At 47.8% G+C, this 20,611-nt stretch overlaps 1 protein-coding gene across 6 annotated transcripts in view; it reads right to left on the bottom strand.

The window, feature by feature from the left end:
• SLC4A4 (solute carrier family 4 member 4) overlaps positions 1-20,611 on the bottom strand; it is a 120,936-nt gene that overhangs the window by 34,633 nt on the left and 65,692 nt on the right. For 3 of the 6 annotated variants that reach the window (XM_051769384.1, XM_051769379.1, XM_051769381.1), the window contains exons 4-8: positions 15,287-15,422; positions 11,919-12,079; positions 9,458-9,637; positions 5,890-5,985; positions 4,383-4,459 (exon numbers count right to left, since the gene is read on the bottom strand). In XM_051769384.1, the coding sequence (XP_051625344.1) occupies positions 4,383-4,459; positions 5,890-5,985; positions 9,458-9,637; positions 11,919-12,079; positions 15,287-15,422 (650 nt within the window). The remainder of the gene's footprint in view (positions 1-4,382; positions 4,460-5,889; positions 5,986-9,457; positions 9,638-11,918; positions 12,080-15,286; positions 15,423-20,611) is intronic. The other 3 variants (XM_051769380.1, XM_051769382.1, XM_051769383.1) reach the window with 3 other exon arrangements.

Below are 20,611 nucleotides of genomic sequence, written 5' to 3'. Positions count from 1 at the left end.
CCTGCACTCTGCCAAACTGAGCATCCTTCCAACCTGACCACTAGTGTTGAAGGCTGCAGGTCCCCAGCACTGCAGCTGCAAAAAGGCACAGCAACCCGAAAATTCCAATTTCCTTAAATGTACACTCCAATCATCATCACTTCGGATCGATCGGAAATGAAAGCAGCTCCTAAGTACACACTCCTAAGTAGCACTTAAGGAAGGTTAATTCCCCCAGGAATTTGAACCTGCCTCTGTCTCTCTGCTTTTTGTATCTGCTTACATATAGCTTATAGTCTTTCCCATAACTTATTCCATGAACACCTGCCTCAAGAGGGACCTTCCAGGTTGCTCCATCACCCAGGGATACTTTAGCAGTGCACTGTGGATATGGGGAGAAACCAGGCAAGCAAAACTGCTCTCTGCATCACGAAAAACAGCCAAAGTAAAGGAAATCCCAGCTAACTAAACTTCCTGGAAACTCTTCCTTCTCTCCAGAAAGGTGGTAGTGATCTGTACTGGAAAACAATAATCCCCATTGGAGCTCCATGGAGTGAAAGTAGGTCACCCAGGCTGACAGACCTCAAAATTGGGAATGTCTGCTTGCAACTGTGGAGGTGAGGAGATGTTCAAACAGGAAAAGCAGTGAATGGCTCCCACTATCAATCACTGGACTGCATTCCCATGAGTGGGATCCTGCCAGTGCCCTCCCCATCTACTGGTCCCCGGGAAAGGCAGGAGGGTTTCTCTCAACAAGGCCAATTTCTTTTTTAACTGCAGTGCTGGCTTTGGCACAGATCCCCTGTTGATATGGAAACACTGCTGTGAATACACAGTGCCCACACCACAACAAATAGGGAGGGTTTTGTGCCTCCCTCTCACTGACCACATTCATTCAGAGCCAGGTTTGTCCCACTTCCAAGCCCTTGGGAAGCGGAGATAACGCCGTGTCAGGAAACTCCCCGTATATCAACATACATTCCTTTTCTATATGCTGTTGCATCAGCTCAGGAATAGCAGGTCCCTGGGAAAACAGATTTTCTTTCATGTTCCTTCATTTTACATGTTGAGCACTTGAGGAGTCCTGGTGGTTCAGCCACTCAGAGGTGCCAAGGACATTCTAATAGAGCACAGCCAAAGGATTTCTCACGGGAGGAGGGACCGGAGTGGGAACAGCAGTAGGAACTTCCCCAGTCTCCTATGGTTTGCTGGCACCATGGCACCAGAGGACTCCTTTCAACCCCTTTGCTTCACACATAAGCTGAAAAAAAGTCTTAAATGTTTTTTGAATTACTGAGCTGTGACTGCCCCATTCTTGGAAGCGTCCAAGGCCAGGCTGGATGGGGCTTGGAGCAACCTGGGATAATGGAATGTGTCCCTGCCCACGGAAGGGTTGTGGAACAAGATGAGCTTTAAGGTCCCTTCCAACTCAAACCAGTCTGGGATTCTGTGAATACAGAGTTAAAGAAAATCTTGATCCAAGAGCTTGACCTTCAAGAGCTGCAGGAATTCTACTGCCATGAGAAGTCCTGGTTTTACGGACACGGCACTGACACCACTGATGCATCTGGCAGCAGAGAACTGGGAGTCCAGGAGAGAGCAAGAAGCCTAGATGCTCATGTATTAATTAGAAAACAGAAGAGAAGTATAAATTGTCCCAAAGTGCCACTACTCTCCAGCTGCAAATGCCCAGGCCATTACCTGCAGCCAACATCTCCTAAAATAAAACAAATGGAGGCAAATCCCTTCTCCGTGCTGCGACCTCAGGAGCAGTGCTCTGCCAACACAAACACAATGAAAGGGAATACAGCTCCTCTTCCCTAATTATCCTTATAAAACTCCAAACAAGCCCAAAGCAAAGACATGACAAAACAGCAACCCCCAAGTCTGTGGGCCGCTACTGAAGCTCTTTCTCATCGGAGCGGTTTGAGTCAGGGCCCTGCCGGCTCCTGCAGGACGCTGGGGATGCTGAGCCAGCCTCTTTGCAATCCCAAAGGATCAAGCCATCATTCCCATGGCAGAGAGAGCCGGCTGATGCAAACTACCTGATTCAGTATTCATAAATAACACCCCTGAGCCAGGCAGAGCTGCCTGGCACTGCTGGGAGAGCAGCAGGAGGGATGAGTCTGGGAGGATTCTCTGACAGCTCAGATCTCTGACAGGCAACTGTCCAAGGGGCACGAGCCCATGTGAAACCTGAACCTTACAACATATCCAGAGGAAAGGAGCAGGGAAGCCACAGATTAAAGGAATAATCTGGCTACAAAATACCTATACTGTTAATTGCACCATTCCAAATAGCATTAAAGGTTGCAAAACTGAAAATTAAGGATGTAGGAAGTCAGGAAAGTTCCCAAAGGTACAGATAAGTTAGCTCAAAGCCTTCCTTCCTTTAAAGCATGGGGACACAATCCTCTATCTCTGCAAAACCAGGGACTGATTAAGGATGTAGGAAGGTAGTCCTGCTCCAAGCAACTGTTGTAAACTGACCTCACCGGCTGCAGTTCTTATTCACAAGAGTAAATAAAAATTGGAATATTCTGTGTCTCCAGCAGACTCCCACCTCCCTGTATGGCCTCACTAACTGTCCAGTTCCCAGATGGGATGCCTGAATAACAAAAGCCAGTCACTCTGCTGCCAAAGCAAGAAAACCTGTTCCCTTTCCAGCTCCTGTTGTGGAAACATGATGGATTATTGCTGTGCCCCCGTACGGCATGCTGAGTTCTGCTCAAGGGAGTTGCCAGGCATCACCACAATGCCACAAACTTTATCAAGGCAGGAGTCTGAGTCAGTCAGCAACAAAAACTGAGCTCTAAGGTGATTTCTCAAGGCATAGGGGACATGGCTCCCAGTGTGCAAAGTTCATCAGCAGGACACGGGCTAATTAACTGAGAGGCTTTTTGGAACTCGACACTTATCAAGTAATGGTTCTGACGACCAACAGCCAGGCATTATCTACATTGGAAGTTAAAAACTTTGGAGCGTGCTCCCAAACTGGATTTATTAACAGATTTTCCTATTAGTGTTACCAAAACGTCTATTTTTATACCCAATTCTCCACAAGAAGTCCATTATCTGTATGGCCAGAGACACTGGAGCAGGAGGGGCAATGGGGCCTGTCTGCACTGCTGAGAGCTGTGAAGCTGCTGCAATGTTCAGCCCCAGCTTCGGGCTGGTCTAGCTATAAAACCCCAGTTATAATGGGATTAAAAATATAAACCAGCAGTTTGTCCAACAACAAAAAGCTGTTTTACAATCTTCCTCTTTCCCCACATGTGGCTCTGCGAATTTAAAGGAAACCAGGTATTTCAGAAACCCAGTCAGTACAGATGAGGCTACAACACTGCATGACACTGAGGTCAGTGCAAAACACTCTGCCCCCTTTCTCTTTCCATGAAAGTATATTTATTTATGTGAATTTTTAAATTCACATTTTTTTAAAAATTTTTATTTTTAAAATATTTAATTACTCTGACCTCACTTTTCTACCTCGATTATGTTGCTGTGTCCCTTTAAGGTTGTACCTACAGACAGTTGTGACCAGCCATTGTTGAAGGACTGGAGTCATTCTCAACTGGCCAGCAATGCTGTGTTACCCAAATAATTTTCCAAAGGGACTCTCATTTGCATTCAGAATCACCATGGGACTAGGGAATGCTGAAAGACATGGGCAAAAAAAGGGATTCTCCGAAAGAAACAGCCGGGCTTTGAGAATAACCCACTTTTTGAACCCAGACAAAAGGTTTTTTGAAACTTGCACAGAGACCTCATTCAGCCACCAGTTTTCTAAGAGTTGGAATAAACTCACTCTTACCCCTCAGAGCCGGCAGCCTTCGGAAAGGACGGAAGCACAGACAAAGACAGCCCGTACGCCACAGCACAAACATTACCCTAGTCTAAGAAAGGGGTCAGATCCATGGAGACTCGGTACTAAAGGCCAATTTTAACTTCATTACTCCACTTTGGAGCTGCTCTTCCATGTTACCTGTCAGCACAGTCACCTTCCCTGTTCCACCAGCTGCTGTAGCAGGGACACGTGCCCCCTGCGTGCTCCTGCTCTATCCCATAGTCCCTGTGAACCTCATCCTGGGGTGTGGCAGGACCCTTGTAATCCTTCAGCAGGGAGAGGATCAGAACTCCATCAGGCCATGGATATTTTCCCTCCTTTCTCATGGCTATCAGCAAGAGGCAGTGTATGTGGTGTCACTTGCTTCAGACCTTGTAAGAGTTTAACCTGCTGTTTTCAAGGGTTGGTGCTTAAAAAGTGGAGGATCCAGTCAGAGGGCTCAAAAATGCTTGTTCACCCTCTTCCTTTTTCCATGCTAAGGTACAGAGAGCCCTTTCCTCAACACCCAGCTCCTCTCCATACACATCCTCAAGTGAAGGCTGGACCTGGAGCTTACCTGGTCCTTCTCAGGCTTGTCTGAGATGTCGTTCAGGCTGGTGGAAGTCAGGTTTCGGTGAGCCATGGCCGGGCTGCCTGTAGGAACAAGGCCAACACAAGTTAAAGCACCTGTTTGGATCTGGTCAGAACACAGAGGCTCAGGCTACGGCAACACCTTTCCTTGGGAGGCTGATGGGGGGAATTCCAGACCCTGACAGGCTGCTTTCTGTCACTTGATGTGGCACAGGGGAGATTTAAGATGCTAATGCTCCGTCATCTCCGACTCACAGCGTTCCTGTGACTCCCAGGACAGCAAAAGAGTCCAATGACCTTCCATAACTCCTGCCTGTGGGAGAAAAAGCAAAGCAGCACCAGGCTGCTGACACTGATGGTACTGGGTCACCCAGGACCCACCACAAATCCATCCCTCCACAGAGCTGGGACCTTCCAAGGGTGCAAATCCCTCACCTCAGTTCTTCTACGTGGATGGCACCTGCCCTCCTCAGCATCCCAGACACTGTACACAGCTCACACAAGAGAGGGAGAGTGGTAGCTCCTGGTCCTTCACAACAGCCCCTAATAAACATCTCCCTCACTCCAGTGAGCCCATTAAGTAAGCTCATGAACCTTAAGCAATGCACTGATTAGAACAACATGTGCACCACACTGACAGGACAAAAGTCATCAATTCCTGACACCAAATTCACCAGGGAGGGGAAGACAATCCCCAGAGACACAGCAGAATAAATAAATAAATAAACCCCAAACCGACCAAAACACAAACAAATAAGCAACAAACAAGTACGCTTTGAGACAATATTGACTTGATATTCAGCTAAAAGGAATGTCCAAGTTCTCAGTCCTCATCAGCTCCCAGCACAAACAAACTCAATAATAAAGCAGCACCGGGAGTGAAAAACCGAAGGAGTGGGAAGAAAAAGCTCTGGACTCCCCAGAGCTGGGTTTTCTTTACAACACGTGGGTAGACTGAAAGTATTCCTTCTTGTGAGCCACCTGGAACCACACTATACCTGCTGTGTGTTCCTGCCACGTCCAGGAACATTGGCACATTGGCACAGCTGAAGCCAAGCACAATTAGATAAATCAGATGTTACAAAAGGTAGAACAGTCCAGCTCATCCTGAGCGATCAAGCCGACAGCCTATTTTTGGGGTTAATTTATATGGAAGTTAAAATATTCAAACCCCTTTAACCGCTAAAGAATACTTCTCTAGATGAAAAAAATGCCACCAGAGAGCTTAGACCCCCCTCAGAAGGGGAGTATGGCCTGACCCACCTGCTTCATTCCAGATGAAAGAAAAAAGGAAAACAGAGCAAAACAGAGCAGTGGAGAGGACAGTGTGGATAACACAAACAGCCAGAGCAGCCCCATTTCCCACGGAACACATCCATGCTTTGCCCATTGTTAGTGCAGCAGCAAGCGTTAGGAGCCCGGCTGGGGCAAGTTCCCTCTTCCTCTCCTGGCCCCCAGCCCTGAGCCCACCCTGAGCCCTGCCCGGGACTTACTGAGCCATCCCACGCTGGGGCTGCGCTGCACTCCCAGTTCATCATCCAAGGTGCGGGTGGCCAGGCAGGGCACGGAGCTCTCGAGCGGGCTGCGTGCTTGTGCCCGGCAAGCAGGAGACAGGAGCAGCAGCAAAGAGCAGGAAGAGAGCAAAGGGGAAAAGTTAAAAGAAAAGAAAATGAAATTATGCGAGGAAGAAAGGCTGGAGCAGCAGCAGGGGGGAAGCCAGGCAAGGAGAGAGTTTGACGCGCACACTGCGGTGATCAAAGCCCACTCATTTAGATCCCAACATCTCCTCCGCAGCTCCATCTTGGCAGGGCTGGAGCCAGCTTTCCATCCCCGGTGTCTAAAATTGAGGCATCTCAGAAGCAGATCTCAAGGAAGCGAGTGAGCAGCTGCAGTGCTGGTGGTGCTGAGCGTCCCAGGATGCAGCGCCATCAGTAACAACAGGTTTTTGACAACAAAAATCAGGTCACGTCCCTGTAGGAGCCAATTTTGAGCACCCTGACCCCATGCATACATACCAGGCACACCAATCCGGGCTTGGAGATGCCCACCTTAGTCTGCAAAGCTTCCAGTCATGCCAATACGTACACTGGTAGGGGTTTTTTCCAAGCCTTCCTTGGAAAACATCTAATTTCTGACTTCAACTCCTCTCCTCTGTGCTGATATTATTCAGCTGGTGCCATTGCTAACTCTCTAAAGGGACTGAGGGTGCAGTTCATGTGAAAAAAAAACATCACTGAACTGACTAAAGCTGAACCCAGAGGAGCTGTGGCTGCCCCATCCCTGGAAGTGTCCAAGTTCAGGTTGGACAGGGCTTGGAGCAACCTGGGATAGTGGAATACACAGAACAAAGGCTTCAAAGAAGTTTTCACCTGTAGCCAGGTACCCTCCTCTCTGTGCATCAGCCAGCACTGTGCAGACAGCCTGTTATTTCAAGTCAAGTGTTTCCAAACCCCTCTGTCAGCACAGTGTGAACTAACACGGCTCAGGAGGAGTTTGGGCAGCACAGGCAGCACCCACGCGGCGATGGGATCGTGCCATTATTTATGGTGGTTAAACACACACACTTAAAACACATCACAGTTTTCTACAGCCTCTGCCAGCTTGGGTTTAGTGGGAGTGGATCGTTTTCTCACTTGCCAAAGGCTCCCACAGGTGTTACATTATACAAAACGCTGGCAGGCACGAAGCTCTGAAAGAAAAATGTCAAAAATGGATAGCAAATGTCATCACAGAGGGCTGGTAAATATCGATCAGGCAGACCTCAGGCACCTGCAGAAGGGACAGTGACCACACAGCCCATGTTATACTGTGGCAAAGCCCAAGGTGTGCCAGCTGGAGAGCTCCAGCCCAGGTGTTATGTACTGCTCCAGGGCTCCAGGACAAGGGCTGTGCCAGGAAGGGACACAAAGAACTTGTACAAAGCCACTCAACAAAACCAGACATGCACCTGTCAAAAATCCCTGCAGGAGTTCCATCAACATGAACAATCAACATGTGTAAATAAGAACATTTTGGAGCCCCTGAGACTTCAGTTCTTTAGGTGCTCTGAACTAAGTGAGGTACAGGCACCTCGGGATCTTCGAGAGCCAAGGCCCAGGGGCTATTTCCAGATTTCAGATCTAACAAATAGATCCCATCCCTGGAAGTGTCCAAGGCCAGGTTGGACAGGGCTTGGAGTAGCCTGGTCTGGTGGAAGGTGTCCCTGCTGAGCCGGGCAGCAGCAATACCAGCCCATAAAGCTGTTGTACCTGGGGAGGAGGATGCTCAGAGGGTCCCACAGACCCAGAGGCAGCATCAATATCGGATGGAAGTTTCACTGACACTGAAGTGAAAGCGAACACCTACCTGGAAAGGAACTCGAGGGAAATTTAGGAGCGCTTGGGGCTGGAGGCATGTGCATTACGGTGATTAGCCATGTTGAGAGACAGCTGCACTCCTGTTGGCCTCATTAAATTTTTATCTGTCTAAAGGACATGAGAGGCACTCATTGAATCTGAGGTAGAACTTGATCGAACAGGTTCTGGAGTTACTTTTTCATTAAAGTGTAAATAATAAATAACAGTAACAACTATTCATGAGGTATTTCCCTCTGTATGTCAGTCTCGCCCTCCTAAAGTATCAAAGCACTTGAATTGTCATGGAATATAATGTGTTATATATAAACATCTCAGGTGGGGGAACAGAGGCAGAACAACACGAAAGGAGTGGCTGAAGGCCAGAGCCAGGATAGAATTCCTGGAGATTAGTCCAACTTGAACCAGGACCTGTGAAGCCCTTTCAAACAAGAATGAGAAATGAATGATATGGATTTTAGGTGATTTCAAAGTAAAGGATGCCCATAGCCATGAAAAATGAGCAAGGGCTGAGTGAAAACGTGAGGCCTCATCTGGCCATGCTGAGCCCTTCCCCAGAGCCAGAATTTCCTTGCAGCGCTTCCCAGAACCCAGTCCCTCCTGCAGGGATATTCACCCAGAACATTCTCTCGGTTCACGTTATTGCATGTTCAGGTTACTTGCTCAATGACTGTGTTATCCAGGCACTCGTACATGACAAGAGGCATCATCAAGAGCAATAAATATTCTCCACAGGCACATACACTCCTGTTGCAAAAGGAAAGGATGATCCAAAGTAGGAAATATTAATGAAGTGTGATAATAGGTTAGGGAGAGGTGTTAGGGTGAGTTGTAGCAGCAGAACGCAGCAAGCTCAGAGGCCTTCGGTGGAGCAAGAAGAAAAGAATTTCTTCACTTGCTTTTGTTCCTGGGTATTTTAAAATGGCAGCGTTTAGCCCAATTTCCAGACTGCCACAGGAGACAGTTGAGAAGCTCAAAACTCCTCTTTTTTCATTACCATGAGTAAGAAGACCCCAAATCTCCATGCAGGGACAAGTACAGTCAGTGCCCAGGCCTCTGTAGCTGTCTGCATCCACACACACACACTCATGTAGGGACACCACTACCAACACAGCACTACCTATTACACCCTTTTTAGAGACAAAAAGAGACATAGTCACGACACACACCACAAAACCATTTCAGGACGAATAAAGCAAGATGGAAATCAGCTTTACCCCACTGGACAATGATTGTACAGCAATAAAATGTAAGCTAGATATTACTGCCAGCTCATTTTTGATTCAGAGTGCCACCGACACCGTCTGTTACAGACATGGAACGTGCATGGAAGCTTCTTCGCCTCAGCCCAAACATTTCAGGTGATCGGCCTTTCAGGGCCAGGCCCCAACAGAGTTTTTTGTAAACCCCTCTTTCCTGTCGCTGCTCCTACATCATCTCCTCCACGCAGCTGGAAGGGCATCCCTCTGCCTTCCCCAGCTGCTGCCTCCTGCCCTCCTGTCCCTCTCAGTCCAGTGAAGATGTGGTTAGAGCGCCGTGCCAGGGCCAAAGCAGCCTCCAGAGCCCACTGCTGATGTGCCATCAGCACGGGTCTCGCTATGCTACTCGGGGTTAGAGAAGCATTGTCAGGGCCACGCAGTTAGTTCTGGGCTGGGCTGGGTGGGTTGCCGTGACAGGGAAGGCTATAGCCACTTAGCCTCTGCATTACCATTATCGGGGTTGGAAAACATCCTACTTGCACTGGAGACGGTCTTTCCAATGTCAGCCAGCGAGCGCAGGTTGGATTTCTTGGTCTGGTGCCGGTGCTTCCTGAGCAGCGTGTAGGTGACCTTGTCCTTCAGTTCGGGTTTCAGCAGCCCCGTCTCGATCTGATTGTCAACGATCATCTCTGTGGCAGGCACAGGAAGGGCAGGGGAGAGGAGGGCAAAATTAACCACCGAGCTCAAAACTCAGTTGCTTCCAGGGAGAGCAGGGAGAGGGGGATGGATTGTTTTCACCCCACCTTTTTGAGGGTTTTGCTCCCCATCTCAAAAACAGGTTTTATTTTTCTGGGAGTCTTTTTTAGACACTTCTTTGGATAAGTAACACAAGCATTTCCATCCAGCACGAGTCACCAACACACAGGTATCGCACTGAGACTTCCTTTGCTATTTCCTACATGCCACAAATCCTATTTCAAATCACCTGTACCCAGGGTAAGCTGGTTCTTAGTTTGGGAAGGGAATCAGCTCTGAGCCTAGATTTTCGTGAAGAAGCTACAACTCCGTGGCAAGTGCCATTGTGCTCCCAAAAATCACATGGAAAAACTTCTATCAGATTCAACAAGGCCTGAGTTCACCTCACGGGCCCCCAATAAAACCTAATCTCAGGACAGGAAAAAATGCTGGAGATGAGCACCTAATTAAATCATTCACTTGCAGGACTGAAGTGATGGCAACTACGAGCGGCAGAACTTGCTCTAATTGCCACAGGATGAGTTACATGGCTTTGCCTTTCACAGAATCACCAGGAGAAAAGGCTCCCAGCCCCCTCGAAGCCTGCTCACTTCCCACCAATTCCCTCCTTTCTGCTGCCCTATCCCAGAGGAAAAAGGCAAAAAGGTCACCAGATGTATGAAGGATCTCCACTGTGCATTAAATCCCACACGAAGTCATTCCTTGATGACTTGAATTCACGCGCTGTCCCCCGAGGGCAAGTGGCAGCTCTTATTTGTCTGCTGGTAACTTTTATTTGTGCTAATAATAAAAGTTATGGGAAGGGGGAGGCAGGACACACATCACATTTGCTAACTCAGTGAGTCAGAAAGTCATCCTCTGCGTGCTGCCCAAGAATTAGTACCTCTCCAAATGCCTAGGGAAGAGACTAGTTGTTCCTCCCAAATTAGGACAGGGTGGGTACATGCACGTAGGTACCTTTACACAAAATGTTCAGGAAAAGGTTGATTTTTTGTAAAGTGTCATTTTTCTATAGTTTTTCTTGTACATGGCTTTGGTTAGTGATTTTTGGAATATTTTCTCCACAACCTTCATTAAGTTTATCCTTCTCTATCTGGCATCTTCCTTTCCCTCTTCTTCACATAACACAAACAACAAAGAGAGCTTTTCTTTGGAGTTTTCTTTTCCTACGTGTCACTACCAGACACTAGCCAAGTGACCGTGATTAAATCATCCTGGAAATCCACTCCTGGACATCCCTACCTGTCTGATTAAGGGTCTGGACCAGCAAAAATACCCTGCTCAGGATGGTGTCACAGTGTCACAGCAACAGCAGTCACTGACGTGTAATTTAATCTCCCAGGAATTAGATTTAATTTGGAAATTGAAGCAGGAGATTGAAGGTGACATCTCAAAGGGACTTCAAAAGGAAATCTAATGTTTGAGGGTTTAAGGTTCCAGACCACGGACATCAGCTGCTGCTTCTGAAGCAGGTTCAGCTTCAGCCTAAAAGTTCAGAGGTTTTGGGGGGTTCATTTTGTTAAACTTTGCAAAGCTGTGCATTTGGATACACAGACACAAAAGCAAAGGAAGATAAATGCCACCAAAAGCACTTACAAAACTAAGCTCAAAACTCTGCATTTAACACCAGAGGCAGCTTTTGTAATTCCAGGTCTTACAAACTAGTGCAACTCCTTGTATTTGACAATTCCATGCCGGGATAATTTTGACCTTGCTTCCTGAGAAGATAATTCAAAGCACTGAGTTGTTTTTTTGGGGGGAAGAGGGGGTAGATATTTAATTTAGCTCTTCTACACCTCCTCACATAATGGCTTTTAAATTCAGCATTTTGGTTTGGTCCCTCCACTGGATGGCTCACTTTGAAAGTTTATTTTCTATGAGTTCTCACGTGCCATGGGGAGCATGATCTGGCTCTCAGCAATGTCACTGAGCATCACTCCAGGCCACAGCTATTTTGACTGCAAGAAACCTGCCCTCCAATTCCATGGGGTGGAGCTCCAGCTAGTGCTGGGGCTGCTCTCCCCTCTCCCTTGCTAGGAGAGAGTCCCCCATCCTAAACACAGCCTAGGGCTTTCTAGTTTTCCCTCTTATTCCTTGGAGGATTCTTTCTTTTCCTCTTTTATGGAAAAAGAGGAACCACCGTTCAAACCATATCAGGGTTAAAAAAATTGGTGGGGAAGGGCCGAGGGAAAGAGCCAAGGCAAGTGTACTTACCCACCACCTGTGGGAGGGAAGAGGCCTCCAGGTCCAGCATTATGGAGCCCTTCTCTATACACGTCCTCAGCTCGAACAAGCTGTGCAGGGACAAGGTGGCCACGTGCGGTTTGCTCCATCGCTCCCCACCTTGTTCCACCTTCTCCTCAAACTTGATCCATCTACAGAGGGCAGAGCAACAGGACTGGGTTAAAGCTGCTGGCTCCTTGCAGGGAAATAAATCAGCATTTCTGGAAATAAGGTGGCTTGTCCTTGAGTATCTTGGCAGTGCTGGTTAATGGCTGGACACGATTGTCTTAGAGGGCTTTTCCAACCTAAAGGATTCTAAAATCAGCCACTGCTAGAACTCTGCAGCATGGAATACTGCTGTGCCATGGACAGGAGCACATCCCAACCACATCTGAAGGTGTTCTTAGAGAACAAGTGAGCCACCAAAGGACAAGACACAAATTGAGGGGCTCGTTCTTTCCCTCCAGCCATTGTTTAATGATTTAACCAAGCAGGTCTGAAAAACCCAGAAAGCTTATCTCTGGTGGAAGGTGAGAGCAAAGGTTAAATCCTGGTCTGAGCAAAACATACCTTACACCCCTAAAACCAAGTCCAATTCCCCGGGCTGCAGCCCACCCCCACCTCCCCCTCCAGCCTTGACCCTGCCCTTGGCTCTGCTGTGCCCAGCCTGGAGTCCATAGGGATGGGCAGCTGGGACCTGGTCCAGACCTTTTTCCTTTACCACAGCACCCAGAAATGGCTTTGATGTAAAGTGGGGGCACAGGAGAAGGTGTTTCAATATCCCCTGATGGCAAAAGCAGAAGTGCTTTTTAATTCCCTCTTCAGACACATTTTAATATATGTGGAAAATGAAAATTCCAGTGACTAATATAAGGGGATTACTAAGACAAAACCCCCACAAAAAGGTAAAGGTAAGGAAGTTCATAAATGGGTTCAAAAGAATATTATTAACAGCAAGTAAATTGTATTTAATCCTGAAAAATGTATTACTTGGGGATTAATCAATTATGCTTTACAATTGCAATAATCTCTTTTTGAGACTTTGTTTTTTTAAAGCTGCTTTTTAACTCAAGCTAAAAGATTGATTGTCATCTCCAATTAATAAAGTTCTTCTAGTTCACAAAAAATAGGTGTTTCCTAGGACACCTTTGGGACCGGGGGGGGATGCAAATCTGTGCATTTCCGGGGCTCTGTGGGATGTGGGACTGAGACATATTTACCCTGTAACAGCAGGAAGGCTGAAAATTACCAAGTGTTTGTCCTTCCAGGGAAAGCGATTACTCACAACTATCAATATTTGCTTTCTGTTTACTTTTCTCACTGAAAATCCACAATATCAACACAATAAAACAAATATTAGCTTGCAAACCTGGGTGAACTAATGCCTGCTCTATTCAAGGAATTACAGGATGGTTTGGCTTGGAAGGGACCTCAAAGCTCTTCTTGTTCCGACCTCCTGCCATGGGCAGGGACGCCTTCCACTAACCAGGTTGCGCTAGCCTGGGAATGCCTGCATTCCAGAAGCAGTCACAGGATACAAAGGAAAGTAGGAAAAGGAAAAAACCTGCAGCAGCTGGAGGCCCCCAGACTGTTCTGAGGCTCAGTGGGACCTTCTGAGGACCAAGATGCCACTGTAGGGTGAGGACTGTTGTTCTATAAGGCAGGGAGATGGCAGGAAGGTGACAGAATCACAGAGAAAAGGAAATGACAGGACTGTGGGGTGATGGACAGAGTTTTTTTTAAACTTCTATTATGGCCTTTTTTAATTACATAAGCTCTGCCAGGCAGTACATTTATATCCTTCACCCTTTTACATGTGATAATATCAACACACCATTCACACAACCCTTTCTGCAGCTCTAAAATTACAAAATGAAAGATGCCTTCTGCCTCCCGGTTGGCAGAGATACGAGCTGTCTCCAGAGCACACAGACTGTGACAATGGTTCCCAGGCACGGAGTATCATTCTGGAGCCCACCAAGTGCACTGGGGACAGATTTTTCTTGCAAATCTCAGCCCCTTGGAGCCACTGCTGCTGACAGGTACCTAGTTCTGAAGTGCCCAGTGCCAGGGGAGCCTTGCTGGGGCTGTCGGTGCAGTTTCCAGGGCCCAAGGGGCACAAGAGGGTGGTTTGTGCCTGTTAAATCACTCCAGGGATGGGGATTCCACCGCTATCCTGGGCAGACAACCCTTTGGGTGAAGAAATTTCTCCCAGTATCCATGCTAAACACCTCCCTAAGCACAACTTGAAGCCATTTCCTCTCATCCTATGACTTGTAACTAGGGAGAAGAGCCTGAGAGAGAATCCCACACACAGCTCCATGCAGCCCTTCTACCAAAGAACTGTGAAAACACCCAAACCCAGAAAGTACTGAATTTATGACAAGAGGGAAGAAAAGCAATAAAGGGAGAAAAGGATGGGCAACAGATCAGAAGTTAAAGAGTAAAAGGTGAGAAGTTGTTAAATAGGTTCCCCAAGTGACTGAGAAGTATAAATGAAGGATGATAAGGGGGTAAATGGGCATGTGGTGGAGTGGCTCATTAAACTGAAGGTAAAGAAGATTAAGGTAACCAAACACGGGCTAATTATGAACAAGGATGGTGCCCTTAACATTGGGAGGTGGGGAAAGAGCTTAGCCCAGCCACCATAAAGGAAAAGGAAAAGCCCCAAGCTCACTGAAGGTGAGTGGGAATAGGTCACAAATCCAATCCAATGCCTCTTTCAGTGGTATTTAGAAATAAACTCCACGTAAATTGTGGCAACTAGATCCAAAACACTCCTTTTTTTTTTTTTTATGGCTTTTTGACCAAAAAAACCAGCAGCATCAAAGAACAGAACCAAGGAACTCAAAGCAGGCAACCCTATCTAGCATTTAACACACACCTTGAATAACTTCTTCACAAGCAAAACCTTTAAGTTTATTTCCCTATTTAAAATTAATCTCACCATTAGGAAGGAGAGGGACAGCCAAAATTTCCCTGCTTGTGGTGTGCAGTGGGACCAGGCTCAAGAGCTACTTTGAGGCAACAGAGTTGAAGCAGTTTTGACTCAGGCACTCACTTTCTGGCAACTCTGGCCAGAAGACACGTCCCCCTGTGTAAAGCCCATAGTTGTCTCTCCACAGGCAATCTACTCCAATCAAACTGGCACTCCGTTTTTTTCCTAGTTTTTGCTTTAAAGGAACATTTAAACAAACCCTCAGTTCTCTTGTTTATCAAAGAAAGGTAATCTGAACCACGCAGGCTCCTTTCTGTGGTTACCCCACATGGTCCTGCAGCACAGGTATTACCCAACGGAATGCAGGACAGGAGTCCTGCTGGCTGCCCTCGCCATTCAGGGTAAAGGAAAACCAACCCACCTTGCAGTCTCCTTCCATTCCATCTCCTGTCCGTCGACGGCCAGGAGTTCGTCCAGCTCGGTGAAGAGCTGCGGGGGCGCTGGGCTGTCATCTTCCTCTCCGAGGATGAAGCGGATGCGTTCGGCAGCGGGGGAGACTGCAGAGGTGAAAATACTGCGGTTAAGGGCCTGGGAGATGACCAGGGACAGGCGGCTCCTCTCCTTCCCCTGCTCCCCAAGGCCGTTCAGCTGCTTGTCCAGGCTGCCTTTGCCATCTGACATCCTCGTCGCCGCGGACGCAGGGGCGAGAGCGAGGGAGCCTCTATCTCTCTCTCTCTCTCCCCTCTTCCTTGCCTCTCACTGAACTTCTGACAAGTTCAAGCTGGGAGTAAAGTTCAGGAAAACTTGTCCCTTCCTACGGACCTTAACTATGTTACAGCAATTTGTAGCCCTTGTAAAAAAAGCGCTAAGGAGCTCAAAACCAATGTGCTCTACGGTGCTGCCCGAGGACCTGCCGCTCTCTGAGCAGCCCAGATCCTTCACCCACTTTTTTATATGACCTAAAACCAGTTCCGGCCAAACCAACTTGAGGCGTGCTGGCACAGCATCCCATTGCTGGCTCTCCCCTCCCTCCCTGGCAGTCAGGTTTGGGTTGCCATTGGCCTGCAAGGCAGGCAGGAACTTCCCCAGCCCACCGCTGGAAAACACAGGAATATTTAACAGGAGGGTTGTCTCATCTATACATGAAGAATGCGACCCAATGCCATTTAGTCAGGCACCAGTGCACTGAAAAGAAACAACTGGTCCCAGTTGGAAAAGACTGCCCGCTTAGGGAAAAGTTTAACATACAGCACAAGCAAACTCCATTTGCATTAAGAGCTCAAGAAAAAGGAGCAGAAACCCCCTTCCTGGTTAAGAACCACGTGTGATTCAAAATTCAAACCCACGAGCATCGGTGTCCACATCCCAAGGCCTAAGGGCATCTCCCAAAGGCAACCAGAGCCCACGCCACCAGAGTCACCTTGCTGGAGGGCTCCTTGGGGTCTACAGCCTTTTTCTGAGGGTATCACCTTAAAACAAAGGTGTGGCCACGGGAAATTTTAAGACAGGCATCCTTTCTGCTGGATGTTTATCAGCATTAGAGATACACAGCAGACTATGAACTTTGAACAGTCCTGCTTAAAAACTCCTTTCTTTTCAAAAGATCAGCTGGCTGTCTCTTGCAAAATAATTAATTACACCAGGTGTCCAACCACATTGATTTCTCCAGGGTAAACAGAATCTCAATTTGCAATGGGAAAAAAAGGAACCAGTAACAAAGATGCCCTTTCCTCCTTTGCTTTTTCCTTAAATAAACTTTCATAGCTCTCTTCCTAAATTATTCAGCAAAGGTTGATGCAAATTCGTTTCTTCATCAGTTAGGGCAACATAGATAATATAGATTTCTTTTTGATTGAAAGTATATTTGTGATCATAAATGCCTTTGGAATTCCCTGGGCACCCAAGTACCTTGTCCCACTGCTACAGCAGCCTTCCCATCATGAGGCATTCATCTTCCTGCAGGCTCCAGAAGGGTTGGAGAGGGACTTCTGACAAGGGCCTGGAGCGACAGGACAAGGGGGAATGGTTTCCCACTGCCAGAGGGCAGGGTTAGATAGGATATTGGGAAGAAATTCTTCCCTGTGAGGTAGTGAGGCCCTGGCATGGGTTGCTCAGAGAAATTGTGGCTGTCTCATCCCTGGCAGTGTCCAAGGCCAGGTTGGACAGGGTTTGGAGCAACCCAGGCTAGTGGAAGGTGTCCCTGCCCAAGCAGGGGGTGGAATGAGATGGCAGAGTACCTGTACCACACATGTTCCATCGTCCTCCTGCTCAAACTGCACAAGTGACCTACAATAAACTTTTATATTCAAACAGAATTCAAACATCACAGATAGAAAACAAGTAAATGTCCATCCTATTGCTTCAAAAAGCAATGTGGAGCACAGAAGTGGCTGGTACATGGAAGAGGCTGTAAGAGAAGGGACAGCACAGCTTCTTGAGCTGCCAAAGGCATTTGCTGGAGTCGATGGGAAAACTGTCTCTTTTGAGTCACTTTGAAGTAGTTTTATTACATGAAAGTGTTACCCTGATATTCCATCCCATAACATGTCCATTCCACAACATTTTACTCATTGAAACCCGGGTGCCCATCACCCAACACCCCTTCTTTCCTTCCTTGCCGTAATTTCCCATTATCCATGTTCAGCACCGATGATAAGGTTCACAATCCCATTAAGGGGTTTGCTGGGTCACAGGTCCCTGATGGCTCGCTTGACCACATGTTCTTTATTGCGATTCTGTGGGTTAATGGGCCGTTTATGGGTTGTTTATGTGCTCTCTTTAGCAAGGAGAACATATTTTCATCTTAATCTCCGGGCGAACACCTTGTGCTCAGCGCGGGCTTAGGGACTGGAGAGTCATTAACTCAAGGGGGTGACCCCTGGAGCCCTCCCCTGCCTGACCTTTTGAGTCAGCCTGCCCCAGCCTTGGCCATCACCTTCATTTCCACCTCATCCGTCCAGTTCGGGTACTGCTGGAACCAGCACTGCTGATGCCAGGAGCAGCTGCTGCCACTTAAGCTGGTTTATATGGTTTTCCTTGCTGTCTCATTCAAGAGAACAACCTGATGGTCAGCAGAAAAACGCAGCAGAGAAAAGGCTAATCCACAGATGTGTAGATGGCTGGGATTATATTTTTCCCCTGAATGGGAGAGGAATTTAGATGTGAATTGGAGAGGGTGAAATGCTCCGACACAACATGGGTAATGCCATCCATAGGTGATGCCTCTCACTTCCCTCTCTTCCCTTTCCTGTGCCTTTCAGCCACACACGGTTCGTGAGGCAGCTTATAAAATCCATCACTTGCAGAAGGGAACTAACACATCAGCAGTTTCTCCTAGTTCAGCTCAGGCCAATTCCGAGCACAATGTACACCCTAGGGTTCCCAAAGGCAAAAATCAATCTCCATCAACAGAGAGGAATCTCAGGGAGCTCGGAAATAGGGAGAGACACATTCTAGCACGACAACCTCAATCAGGCACAACTGAACTTCCCAGGCCTGCTCCAAAAATGGCTCTGGTGGGAGTCCTCCCTCGCTGTCCAAAGCGATGGCAGAGCCACACACGGAAGTGCTGGGGGGCTTTGTGGCATCGGCCTGTATCCTAAAGTCACCTCCTGCTTCAGTGCCAAGGGCCTGGCTGGGGGTGGATGGAAGGTGGTTTCAGCCTGGCTCTCTAGGTGTACAATGCTGCCTTGGGATGAGGGAACTGGGGGTACCCATCTGTGTTGATATACAAGTAAAACAACCTCTTCTCCACTCAATCAACACAGTTTTCCTCCTGCTTTTTCAGCGTGCTGTTACCAGGGACACCTCTAAAGACCCTTGGGACTGCACCTCAGTCAACTGCTTCCTCCACCCGGGGCCAAAGGGACCATCGGGCAGGAAGTTCTCTGTTACTTCCAAGTACATTGGCAGTTACAGAAATCCCCAAGAGACCTGGTGCAAATCCCTGCCCAGAGCCTGTGGCAACGTTATTGAGGAAGGTCGTTTGTCAAACGGGCTTTCCAAGCAGGCTTATTAAAATAGGACATGATTGTACTCCAGTTCCTTTCTGGGGCCGCCTCAGTGGGCTCAGTTCAAATCCATCCCCAGTCAGAGCAGTGAAACACTTGTGCAGACACTTCTACCACATTTAAAGTCGTTTTCTTTCTGAAATTCATTCATTACCCAAATCAATTTTAACTCTGCATTAATGTCAGTACAAGACACCGGATAAAGGCAAGCAGGGAGGCTCTGATGGCCCACACTTGTACCAGCTTCCTCAAAACACAAACCTGAACAGAATCACACCTAAAACCAGGAGTCATTGAAAATAGTCCTTGTGGGCACCTCTGCCAGTTCCTGGGTGGCTTCCGAGGCCAAGGCCACAGGGTAAGGCAAGGGGTGCTCTCCTGCTTTACCAGCAATACTGCCCAGCATTTCTGGAGCACAGACCCTCCATGCTATTCCCACACGCTGGCCTTTCCCAGGGTCCCACAGAGCCCCCCCGGAGTGATCCGCTCTCCAGCTAATCACCCTAAGCAAGCGTGAGAATTTCTCTTTTGCTTGTTTTGCTGCTTTGCTTAGGAGCGATTACTTTTTGACCCCGTGCTGGGGCGGGCTGGCTGGGAGGCAGATTAGACTTGTCCACAGGCAGGACTTGGCAGCCGGGAGGGAACGCTCCCCGCGCCACCAGGATCTCACCTCGGCCACTTCTTGCACGGCTACGGGGTGCAGAGAATTCTGCTCGAGCTGCTTGACACATCTTGAAGCAAATATCCCCCCATCCTTCGATCCTGCCCCTTCCCAGACATAGTGAACAGCACTGACTGGCTCTGGAATAATCCATTTTTGCTGGACTATTGGACTGCATGATCGTACATGTTCTGCTGTAAGCTCCTCTGCAACATGTGGCATATATTAAGTCTTTGATCTGCAAAAAATCTTCAGTATTAGACAAATGCTTACTAATACCACGTTCCCTCAAGTGCCAGAAGAACGGCAGCGTTTACGTAACAATTTGCTGAGCATTCCCAGCTCCCTTGGCCATGGGTGCTGCCAGGATAACACGCCAAAGCTATGCCTGCAGATACTTCACTGAAACATTCCCTGGAGATACAGGGAGAGAAAAAGGACTCTTCTTCCAAAAGTGTCTCAAGTTAACTCACCTGTAGCAGATAGCTCTTGGGGACAAGGTGGGATATGTGAACAATCAGTCTGAGAACCTTCTAAACAAAGCCAGCATCATCTCATGAAAAGCTGGTGATCATTATCCTACAAGGCAATGCCTATAGAAGAAGACAGCCTGCCAATTCCAACCACGTGGCTATGATGGAGAGACCACCACACGCTATATCCCAAGTCCAGTAATGAACTTTTTGCAATGTTGTTCCACTCGAGGGAGACTCTGCCTTTGAAAACTGCCTGTTTTTTCCAGCTGCAGCCAAACCCAATAATATCTGCATAACCTGCCAGGAGTAGAGGCAGCTGCAGATTCCCAAGGAAATGGGTATGGATAGCCTCCCACAGACACATGATAAGCCAGACTGAATATTAACAAGGCAAGGCTCTGCCTGCTCACATCAATGCCAGGCTCCTGATTCCAAGGCTGTGGAATCAGGTGTACATGGACCAACAATTCTCTGTGAGGATGCCAGAGTCAGATGTCACAGCAGTGACTGGCTTCCAAACTGCTAGAAAAACAGGAAATTTCTCTTTCTTTATCACTTGTTTTTAAATTTTCTAGATTCTCCAAGTGTCATTTTTAAAT

This window comes from Manacus candei, unplaced genomic scaffold (genome assembly GCF_025592945.1).
Source record: "Manacus candei isolate 608988 ecotype Guabito, Panama unplaced genomic scaffold, ASM2559294v1 h1tg000107l, whole genome shotgun sequence".
NCBI classification, from domain to species: Eukaryota; Metazoa; Chordata; class Aves; order Passeriformes; family Pipridae; genus Manacus; species Manacus candei.
The sequence above is the reverse complement of the archived record's forward strand: the minus strand, read 5'-3'. Positions and strand labels throughout refer to the sequence as shown.